General features: G+C 40.8%; 1 protein-coding gene across 1 annotated transcript; it reads right to left on the reverse strand.

The window, feature by feature from the left end:
• Nucleotides 1-1,298: 1,298 nt before the first annotated feature.
• dhcr7 (7-dehydrocholesterol reductase) lies at nt 1,299-11,154 on the reverse strand. The gene is made up of 8 exons (XM_063468870.1): nt 11,054-11,154; nt 9,909-10,017; nt 4,795-5,017; nt 4,621-4,711; nt 4,277-4,490; nt 3,973-4,177; nt 2,611-2,742; nt 1,299-2,468 (listed from the first exon to the last, which is right to left on the reverse strand). Exons 2-8 carry the CDS (start codon nt 9,995-9,997, stop codon nt 2,004-2,006), a joined length of 1,419 nt encoding a protein of 472 aa, XP_063324940.1. The 5' UTR covers nt 9,998-10,017; nt 11,054-11,154; the 3' UTR covers nt 1,299-2,003.
• Nucleotides 11,155-12,176: the final 1,022 nt, after the last annotated feature.

Here is a 12,176-nt window from a genome sequence, read left to right on the forward strand (position 1 = left end):
TGAAGGTAGAGTTTCCATCTAACACCTTCATTAGAGGAGAATGCATCCTCAAATACCCCTACAGCCACGCTGAGGAAATCCAGTGTTAATGTAGAAGATGTCCTCTTTGTGGCTTCCTGCCAAACATGCAACATTTTCATGAGCGCTTTACGGAGTGAGCTCAGGTTTCTGGAAACAGTCATTTAGAGAACAACTTATGGCAAATCCCATTCAGTCGCAGCTCTGAGCACTGCTGAAGGAAGCATATTTAGTGAAAATGGTTAACTGAATTTTTTAGCAATAAGATAAGGTAAGTTCTAGGTTTTCCTTCTTGGGATGAATCAACTCACAAAATATTTATTTTCCAACTCACAGTGAATCCTTTTGACAAATATTGTCAAATACAGCTCCTTTAATTGTACTTTTGTCTCCATAATTTATTTTATTTTATTTTTTTACTTATGCAAGTCTCTTATAACATAATAATGGTGATAAGGCACAATTTTACTTTATTGAAAGACAAAGAACGTCCATATCTAGGAAAGGTTCAACAATTTCTGTTTTGACCATTGTTTTATTTGGTCTAAAGTCAGGTCCAAGATCACTTGAGTGAATAAAAAGAAATGAAAGTTTAGAAATCTAGTGCAACCCAGTATTAATTTCGCCTCAGCTGAATGGCCACAGAGATTAGCTGTCACCTGCTGCCCTCTAGTGCTAGATACTGTAACGTACAACAAATGGGATCAACATTGTCCACTCTTTAGTTCCTTCACAATCAATATATGTAGAATTGTCTTGATGATGTGATTATGATGCAAGTTTCTGAATAATTCATTTATAAACCAAATGAATAAAATAAATTCATTGATTGATGGGCAGCACGGTGGCGCAGTGGCACTGTTGCCTGAGTTTGACTCCACCATCTGGCCGGGGTGTTTCTAGGTGGAGTTTCCATGTTCTCTTCGTGATTGCGTGGGTACTCCAGCCTCCTCCCACAGTCTAAAGACATGCAATTAGTGGGGTTAGGTTAGATATATGATTCTAAATTGCTCAGTGCAAATGGTTTTCTGTCTTTATGTGTTAATTGGAAGAGGATGGATGGACATTAATAGACTGATATTTTTAACATTTGAATTTTTTAAGTTTAATTCTTTACAGACTTAAGAAAAAAAAACAGAAAGTGCAGCTTATTGTTGTTCAGTTGTGTCATTTCCATGATCCTTAATGAGTCTTTAAATGAGTCAAGGCCAGTATATGTGAGCATCCTGCTCTCAACCAGTGAACCCCCCCCCCCCCCCCCCCCCCAAAAAAAACCCCCAAAAAAACCAAACATTCACCAACAAGATAAGCCATTACACAACCTGGCTCGTGTAACAAAATTCTCCTGCTGGTTAGAAATGAGAATCTTGCAAATGCTAATGAACAATGTGACACCTTTATATAAAAAGAACATTGTTTTTTCAGTGAACCTGCGAATAGAGCCAGCTATTAAGTAATTCAGAGCTAAGCATCATCTTAAAAACTTATGGTCAGTCAAAAGAAATTCCCAGGAGATAAATTGTAATCAAAACTTACTTTTTATAAATGACTCATATCAATTTCCACATCATTCATATACAAACCACAGCATTGTGTAGTTGGAGATAAAAAGGAATTACAGAACTAGCTCTATATGCTCCTGATTTTGGTGTGAGCTGGTTAGGCTGTGTTTGGTCCTTCTTGTTAAAAAATGTGTTTGAAATCGTCAGAGCTTAAAGAAAATAGATTTGTGCATCAAACTGTCTTTACTGAGGCGAAAGTTACAGCAATAAATCTACTCTGCCTGCATACACACGTAATACAGGCACGATGTATAAAAATACAGCACATATAAAATGTGCAGAATGTCCAGTGATGTATTCCCGATGTGTATAAAACTCATGTTTATCATGCTATCCTACAAGCATTTCAAAATTTCTGTATTTATTTATCTTTTCCCCGCTCACCCTTCCTTCCTCCTATTATTCCCCCACCCCGTCCACACTCTAAAACACTCCAGGAATTAGCCGGGAAGGCACCGCATCGGTGTAGCGTTTCCAGTCTTTGCCATACTTGCTGCTGCAGCGGTGTTCATCGCGAACACAGCGGTGGACCAGCAAGATAGTCATGTAAACAATGTAGAAATATGGAAGTATGTGGCCAAAACCACACGAGGCACAATAGGCCAGAGAGCCCATCAGGTCACCGGTGTAGTTAAAGTGGCGGGCCACGCCCCAGAAGCCTGAGGTCAGGAGCTTGCTGCGGTGCATGCCGCCATCAGCGGAGCGATATGTGCACTCAATCCATGTTGGTTTGCGGCCCCAGATGGAGCAGGAGCCCTCTGTGCGGCGGAACAGATCCTTCTGGTGGTTGGTGGAGCGAAAGATGTAATACCCAACGAGGCCGAGCAGCAAGACAGCGAGGGCGTGGGCATCGGAGAGCTGGACTGGGTGGTACACCAGGTACAGACCCTGAAGAGAAACAAATGCATTCATTCTTAATGGAAGCCATCTGATTATCAAGGTAAGAGTATGAGAAAAGTAATACTGCTGAAGTTTGATCTTGTTTATCCTTTTGTGTGTTTTTGAGTGTTAGCATCTATATATTTGTTACCTGCAGTGTGTAGAGGTATGGCAGCCAAACACAGTCTCCCCAGCCCAGATACCATCCAAAGTGGTCATGACAGATATCGATGGTCTTCAGGTACCATGCCTCATTCCAGAAGAAGTCCAGTACATAAATAGCCTATCAGAAGCAGAAGCTTTTTACTCAAATTGCAGCTTTAGATTTCAGTTGCTTCAATTTTCATCCAACAAAAGTTTTCTTTAAAGTGGGCCAAAACCAAAATAACCTCAGTGAGCCAAAAGCTCCGGCTTCAAACTCGTATATGCTCAGTTTCAGGCAGGCTTTGTACTATTCCTAATACGGTCATCTCAGACACACAGCACTAACTGTGAGCACAGAAGCACCACCCACCTCTTGTTCAAACTCTGTTTATAAGGGAGAGTGACCTTTAAGAGAGAGGAACTAAATCAAAATCAGGCTGAGAATGAACTGAGAGGTAAAGTAAAGAGAGCTGAAGAATAAAAATGTTCAACTGTTTTTCAGCATTATGGGTCCGCTTTAATGAAACATGTTGAAAAGATATCATGCATATCTATGCACAACCTTGATGTGAACATGAAGGATGCAATGCTCTGTTGTATTTTAAGTTTCACAACATACAGTCAGGTAGATAACCTTGTCGTACTGGAATATAAACCCGGATATTGACAAAAAGTTTGAGATAGTAGAAACATTTAAAAACACAAGAACAACAAAAAATTCTGAATCTGAAAAAACAGAAATGTAAAAGAAAGAATTAATATTTACAGATCTAGTTTATTTCTATGTCAGCAATCGAAGGTAAGTTAAACCTGACCTTCTGTCATTGAACACAGTTTGTACCAAAGATCTGCTGAGTTGCATTCTACCACTGAAACAGATGACACTATCTAATCTACTCATCAGAGGCTTGCTCAGGTTAATCAGTCTGCAGCCATAGTTCACCTGTTATAATATGACTGTGCTTTAGAGCTTCCAAAAGAAGACTGCTGACCAAGGAGCACTGTGAAAGTAGGACACATCAGGGCTTTTCCTGCCTACAGGAATTTATGAGCATCTTGAGGAGGTTTTATCCAAAGCTCGATGAAAACATTTTTTCCCCCTTGGTTCTTTATGATGTCAGTGAGTGCAAATACCTACAATATGGTCTTCTCAGACATACAACTAGTTAAAGCTTCTTTGAATAGGGGCAGCAAATCTGGAGCTAAAAAACACATTTCAGGGCTGCAACAAGACTAAATAAGAATGATTTTGAACAGTAAACCTTGCAAAGCCACTCTAGCAGTGCAAGTATAAAAATATCCTCTTAAATCATTCAACTTTCACCTGAAATTGTGAAAGAAGATTCATTTAATTTAAACCTCGTCTTACCTGCAGTACATTCACCAGGATCATGGAGTTGGTGATGTAACCGTAGAGTTCTTGTTGCTTGGCCATGTAGGACAGATTGATTAGAGTCCAGGCTACGATGCCGGGCCGGCCGTTGAAGAACAGCTTGAAGTCAAACCACTTGCCTATGCGGGGGTTAAACTCAATGCCCATCATGTAGTTATAGAAGATGTTCCCTGTGAACTTGCTGTACAGTCAGAAACAGAGATGGAAGAAAACATGCTGAAAAAGTTGCTTTAAATTTCTGCTCCTCCTACCTCAGTGACACGTGTGCATCAGTACTCACCAGTCCTCAGCGTTGGTGGGGAAAAGGTATGCTTTTATGAAAGCAAAGGTGGACACAGCATAGCCCAGTATGTTAACGCACCACAGCAGGGGGATCCAGTTGTCGAATATGATCGTGGGAGAAAACCAGTGGAAATAATGTGCGTTGGCAAACCACAGTGCATGAGTGATGAGCCAGCACTGCAGTCCATTGATCTCATACTTGTTAATCAGGCCTTGTGAGCAGAGAAAAAAAAATCAAGACAACTATTTATTAATCTTTTCACAGGCATGGGTATAAAACAGGACCTCATAATTAAACAAGTGCTGTGGACTGATGAGTGGGTGTATGTGTGTGTTAATCACCAGCTGGGGTTCGTGCTCCTTCCTGCACACCACCAACATAGCCAGGGATGAACTTGTGGGTAATATCAGGAAAACACATGTACAGGAACACCTAAAGGAAAACACAGAGCATTTGAACTAAAAGACAACAGACAGTTTCTTTGAGTTAAACTGCCCTCAAACTCCCCTGCTTACCTGGAAGCTCACCCAGATGGCATAGATCTTAGCAGCTGACCACGAGAAGGAGGGTGCCCGGGCCCAAATGGAGAGCAGGGTGGCCTCTCCTTGGTACAGATCCAACACAGGCTGGGTGATGGAGCACTCGTACTGATCACAGGCCATCACAAAGTAGAAGACAATGAAAGGGGCAAAGCAAAGGAGGCCGATTACACTGATGAGGGAAAACCAGTCCACCTCCCTGTGAACAGATCATACATGCACACAGATAAAGTGTGAAGACATCAAGCTGAAACATTATTCACCTTTTTCATCTTTCTCTAAATGTGAAATGTGAGTGCAGTACTCTAAACCTAAATACTTTGAGCCTCTCTTAAATAAGGGTAATAGGACCCCCTAGAGGTACTTTACGGTACCGCATAGGAAACTGAAGTTTGTTTTGTTTGTCTATCTATTATGAATAATTCCTAAAACAATTAAACATTTATTGGTTAAACAAAACTATTGCTAAGATAAAACTCCATTGTAGTACCAATCAGAATCTGTCAATTGCTGTAAAGCCTCACTGACAGAAAAGGCAAAACATTACTAGAAAGAATTACAACAAAATAAATCCATCCATCCATTCTCTTCCGCTTATCTTCTTCAGGCTCGCGGGGGACGTGTAAATGATGACTTGGTTCCATGAAGCTGGTTTGCACAATAACAGGAAACTGGAAAAAAACAGCACCAAAATGGAATGCAGTCGTTTTTAATTAATGTGGACAGGCCAACTTCTACCAAACATCACATTTGTGGTGTTATGGAGAGTTTTTTTGTGGATTATCATTAAACTTTCGTTTCTTAGTCATGTGTCATATCTGAACCGACTGAAACCGACTTAGCCATGTCAGCTCTGTGGCTTTGGTAATGTCCGACTGTCAGTCTGAAATCGATCAAAAACTGTTAAATGGACTCGCTCGAAATTTTACACGGACCTTCGCTTGCCCAGGTGGTCAGTTTTGCTCCTTGGCAGCTCATCCTTCATCACCAGCAGGTAAATATCATTTGACTGGTCTTATTGTAGATATTTATGATTTCCAGATGACAAATCCTAAAGCTGCAGTTATTGTCTCTAAATAAATCGATGGATCGATTCTGCACTGATGTATCACAGAGATGACTGCAGAGACTCGCAGAACAGCCTGGTTATTAAACTGGGAAACGATAAAATGTACCGCGGCAGCATACCTGACGACACGTTTGCAGCAGGTGAACGTGAACTGTAATGAGTGCTGCTCTCCTTGTATTTTCAGGGAAATAAATCCAAAAATTATAGGATAGAATGACGTCTTGATGCATTCTCAATCATCCAGGAAAGTAAATCTCCAAAAGTTGATTCTGTTCATCTGGACGTAGCGTTTTGTGGGAGAAACGTTTCGTCACTCATCCAAGTGACTTCTTCAGTCTCAGCTGACTGCAGGTTTCCCCAAATCTTATAAACAGTACATTTGCATAATGACTGAAACCAGCCCACTGAAGGAACAATGGGCTGTGAGGTCAGTTCCTTAATCATAATTATGCAAATTCCCATGACCACTGATCAACAATCACTGACCAAAGCCCACTGATCAATGGCTATGAGTACCATTCACAGAGGGTTGGGGAATGGCTGCAATCACAGCATTGTAAGATGGCGAAAGATGAGCCCCTGAAACGAGACCCAGGAAGTGGTTACAGGAAGAGGGTGATAGACTGTCTGAAGCAGTTAGAACAAGACAAGGCTATTGACCGGACTTCATACCACAGGGGAGGCTAACCCAAGTCTGTATGGTTTACCGAAAATACATAAGCAGGGTGCACCTTTAAGACCGATTGTCTGCATGATCAACTCGGTCACCTATAAAATCTCCAAGTTTCTGGCTTCAATCCTCAACCCGCTGGTGGGCAGCTCTGAACACCACATCCAGAACACCCTGGATTTTGTTGAGAAGGTGAGAGATGTCATTATGGAGGCAGATGAAACCATGGTCTCGTACGACGTTACATCTCTCTTCACTTGCAACCCAGTCACGGAAGCGTTGGAGGTAGTCCGTAAGAGATTACAGGATGACACCAACCTCAGCAACAGGACCACTCTCAGCATCGACCAAGTGTGTTTGCTTTTGGAACTGTGTCTTCATTCCACCTACTTCACATACAAGGGTCAGTTCTACAGGCAGAAACATGGGTGTGCCATGGGCTCCCCAGTTTCACCCATCGTGGCCAATTTGTACATGGAAGAAGTGGAAAAGAGGGCTTTGCTATCCTACCCTGGAACACCACCAAGCCGTTGGTTCAGATATGTGGATGACACCTGGGTGAAAATCAAATCTGAGGACGTACCACAATTCACAGATCACATTAACTCGGTGGACGACACATCAAATTCACCAGGGAGGATATGAAAAGTGGCAGGTTAGCCTTCTTAGACTGTGAGATTTCCATCAGTAATGGGGGACATCTAAAAACTGACGTGTACCGTAAACCTACACATACGGATCAGTATCTAAGGTTTGACTCTCATCATCCACTGGAGCACAAACTGGGTGTCATCAGGACTCTACAACACAGAGCGAACACCATCCCCACAGACACAGCGGCCAGGGAGGCAGAAGAACAGCACATCAAGAAGGTCCTGAGTAAATGTGGTTATCCCAGCTGGACTTTTGTCAAAGCTGGAAAGACACCTAAAGAAAGCTCCAGCCGATCCAGGAGAGAAGGACAACCGCTGCCCAAGCGAAAACCTGTAGTGATCCCGTATGTGTCAGGAGTATCGGAGCAGTTGAGACGCATTTTTTCTAAACACCGGGTCTCTGTGGCTTTTAAACCCCAAAATACGCTGCGCCAAAAACTGGTCCACCCCAAGGATCGGGTCCCCCGACACAAACAGAGTAACATAGTGTACGCTGTTAAGTGCAGGAGGATTGCCAGGATTTATACATCGGGGAAACCAAACAACCTCTAGCAAAGCGGATGGCACAACACAGAAGAGCTACCTCGTCAGGCCAGGACTCTGCAGTCTATTTACACCTACAGGCCAGTGGACACTCTTTCAATGATGAGGATGTACACATCCTGGACAGGGAAGAACGCTGGTTTGAGCGCGGAGTCAAGGAGGCCATTTACGTGAAAAGGGAAAGACCATCTCTGAATCGAGGAGGGGGCCTAAGGGTACATCTTTCGCCATCTTACAATGCTGTGATTGCAGCCATTCCCCAACTCTCTGTGAATGGTACTCATGGCCATTGATCAGTGGGCTTTGATCAGTGGGTTTTGGTCAGTGATTGTTGATCAGTGGTCATGGGAATTTGCATAATTATGATTAAGGAACTGACCTCACAGCCCATTGTTCCTTCAGTGGGCTGGTTTCAGTCATTATGCAAATGTACTGTTTATAAGATTTGGGGAAACCTGCAGTCAGCTGAGACTGAAGAAGTCACTTGGATGAGTGACGAAACGTTTCTCCCACAAAACGCTACGTCCAGATGAACAGAATCAACTTTTGGAGAGGATAGAATGACATTTATTTTGGGTTATACATAGTAATTAACAGCTTAATATTTCATCTAAAGTCATCATCAGCTCCAGTTTGTGACAATAATGTGTTTATGACCAAACACTTGTCAAAGTAACGACAGTCTCATTAGCCTCAGACGTACATTCTGATTAATTTTTAATCTTACCACTTCTCCCTGGTGCATTACTCTCCGTTTACATATCTGTGTGTCTTCTCCCAGCTTTGTACCAAGGCTCATTTGTGTGCCATGAATATATGATGTGTGATCAAACTGTTTATGATGCCATATCCCAATGACCCAGATAAGTCTGAAGATTGTGTTCTGAATTTCATGGACTTGTTTAACAAATTGTTCCAGGATGTTGCTGAAAAAGCGGTGTGTCAGTGTTTTCATTTATAGTTTGTGGAAGATTTCAGGGACTGTTTTTTTTATAGTCTTAATCTACTTAAGTCTTAAGTAGAAATTTTCTGGCATACCTCAAACTTTACTTCATAAACAAAAGTTAAATGTAACAACACTTTGGTCTTAAAATTCAAGACTAAACTTAAAATCACTTACTGATGTCAGTTAAAAACCAACAATAAAGTAATAACAACACATCTGGTCAAGTTTAAGAATGCTGCTCAAATCTGAAGGGAAACTAAAAATCTAAATATGAAACGTCTGTGACACAACGAGCAGATTCTTTTTATCAGCATTTCCTGACTTTAAACACCAAACATTATTATTATTATTATTATTACCTTACTAAGCTTACATCATCCCATCTCAGTATACTGTGCAGCAGGTTGGCTAGCAACACCTTTTATCTCTTTGTCATAATTTTCAAGGTTACCATCAGTGTATTACAAGTGTGTCATCCCTCCTGGTCTGAGCTAGATCCCAAGTAATAATAATAATAATTTAGTGTTTTAGGCCATCTTTTTATACAGAAGCAAGAAAAGCTATTTTATTTGCCTACGGTTTTATATATTCTAGCATAAACCAGGCCCATGGCCATTTTCTTCCAGACCTATGGCGCTTTCACGCCAGTCATGTATGGCACAGATATGTACAGTTAATTTGTCTAACAGTGTATACAGTCTGATGACAAAAACTTGTTTTTAAAAAAATATTTTAAAAGTGGTCTTTAAAGACTCTTTCATCATCCTGTACATGAATGTAGACATGCTTACATTATGATCATAATAGTGAGATAAGGGTTAGACTGCAGCTTGTTTCAGATCAATAAATAAATGCAATTGCATGTGTAGAGAGTGAGAAAATAGTAGCACCGTTTAATTGAAGCATTTTCTAAAAATTTTAGAGCTTAAGACAGTTCATTTTTAAGGTCTGTGTTCTCCTGGCTTAAAAAATGCATTTCAAGGAGTAATCAAACTCTGTGTCAAGGCTGCTCTGTGTATATTTAAACCAAACACGTCTATGCATTTTAACATTATTTCTGACTATATGATAAACAAAGATTATATGTTTTTAGTGTCCGAGTAGATTGTTTGCAGGAAAGACTCTCAACAACTTTTTTAGGACTTTCTGAGAAGTTTGTGAAAACTGTCAAGGAAAACTTAGGGTGTTTTTTCAGTGAATTCGACTCACCACGCTCTCCCCCACTGTGCTAGCTGCTCCTTCTGTTCAGATCTTTTCCCATTGGCACTGTGCTGCAGTCGTCTCCTGGTGTTCTCCATGGTCACTGCTCCACTCAACTCTGGTGAAGAACTGTGCTATCAGTTTACAATCTGTTATCTACAAATGTGCTGCACTTTGTGCACCACTGCGGTAAGTCGGTCAGATACCCAGTAACTTTCACTGAATGTGCCAGCAGTAAGTAACAGCCTGTTATTAACCAAACAGATGTTACCTTCTAGTTCACATATTGACTCTAGTCTTTTGTGTGTACTTGCTGAACAAACCCTCCAGAGTCACAATGTCACCGCAAATCTAATCATGCAGCTTACTCCACAGGCTGCACGTTTATAAACAGATAATGTGCTAATTGGAGGAATAAAGTGCAAATCCTTGGAGATGTGCGATAACAGACAGACCCAACTCGTTTAACAGGAAACCTGATGGCACCTTATGCATGAAATCTTTTATTCTTCTTTGTATCTCTGTTTCATTTTCGCTTCTCTCTTTCACACACACACAGTCACGTCTCCTCCGTGTCATGCATTCACGCACTGTTGCTTTACTCTAAACTTAACTGTAACCCATCCTAAACTAAAAAGGTAAGTACTAAAACTTACTTTCCAGGAATTTGCATTACCTGCACAAACAGGGGGCGGATCCCCAGAATGTGACCCTGTGAACCGCCCCACAAACATGAGTAACACAAATGCACACCGTTCTGCAGCACTAAAGCTACAATAACAATAAAACTGGAAAACTTCAGTTTAAAACACTTATGGCTTTCATGTATATAGTCCAAACAAGTAAAAACACGCTGTTTTTAGCAGCTTCCTGTAGAAAGCTATATCTGACGGGGGAGGGGGAAACCCATCGTTGTATAACGTAAACAAAACCGTTAATTTCCGGATTATGTGTTGATAGTATGATTGTTCAGTACATATGTTTGTCTGTCTTGCAAGATCCACTTCCCATAATGCAAACTTGATCTACCGTGACCGTACAGAAATAACTGCGTCCTTTGTTCCGTGCACAGTGGATTTTAAAAAGCACACTCACAATTTATTCACGGAGTACCGTTAAACACACGCTACACAAATGCACCGTGACCCACTCACCTGTAGATAACCGTAACAAATGAGGGACAGCCTTCTCTCCACTCCTTTCCTCTTGCCCAGGTGCTGGTTATAGAATAACAGCTGGAGAGAGCTCACCGTTCAGTCACAGACTCCGCCTATAGCGCCATTAAGTTGTCAGAGTCAGCCAATGGCAATCAAGAGAAGGCGGGCACGGGAAGAGATTCTGATTAGTGATTGGGTGATGCTGACTGGAGCCACAAGCGCCTGATAGCATCATTGTGGTTGAATGGTTCAGAAAGACTAGACAACAAACTTCCGACACACACATTCTCTGCCCTTTGACATTTGAGGATTAAAAAGTAAATGTTTTAAAAAAAAGGTTAATTACAATAATACTCAAGATATATGTAAGAAAATGACAGACCATTATTGTGTTGACATCGATACACGACAGATTTGGGTCTCTTTCCAAGTAAATAACTATGTTAAAAATGTTTTAAAAGTGTTTTTGAAAACTAATTAAAAAATTAAAGAAGAAAATAAATATGGTCATTTTAATTCCCAAAAAAGGTTGAGAAGCTGTGCAAAATGGAAGTAAAAATAAAGTACAATGACAATAGAAGATATCAAATGTTTAAGTGGAGGCATTTTATAATTTCATAAAAAAAATACTTGGTCATTTTGAATCTGATGATAGCAGCATGTGTCAGCAAAGCTGGGATACCTACTGAAAAACAACCGGAGGAACATTTTGCCACTACATAAGTTAACTGACAACAGATCATTAACATAACCAGTATAAAAATAGCATCTCAGAGGAGTTTAAAATAAACAAAAAGAAAAAAGATTCAGAGAATTAGACAAATCAGTATTGGATGTCAGTGATCTTCAGACACCTGAGGCAGCATTAAAACAGGCAGAATTCTGTCATAAAAATCATCCAGAAATCTTTTTCTGGGAAATCCGTTTTGACCAGGATATATCCTTCAATGCACATATTAAACAAATATGTAAGACTGCTTTCTTCCATTTGTGCAATAGCTCTCGCACTGCAGGCTTACTTGTTGTTCCTAGAGTATTTAAAAGTAGAATGGGAGGCAGAGCCTTCAGTTTTCAGGCCCATCTTCTATGGAACCAGCTTCCAGTTTGGATTCAGGAGACA

The sequence above is a fragment of the Pelmatolapia mariae genome, linkage group LG1, assembly GCF_036321145.2.
Source record: "Pelmatolapia mariae isolate MD_Pm_ZW linkage group LG1, Pm_UMD_F_2, whole genome shotgun sequence".
Lineage (NCBI taxonomy): Eukaryota > Metazoa > Chordata > Actinopteri > Cichliformes > Cichlidae > Pelmatolapia > Pelmatolapia mariae.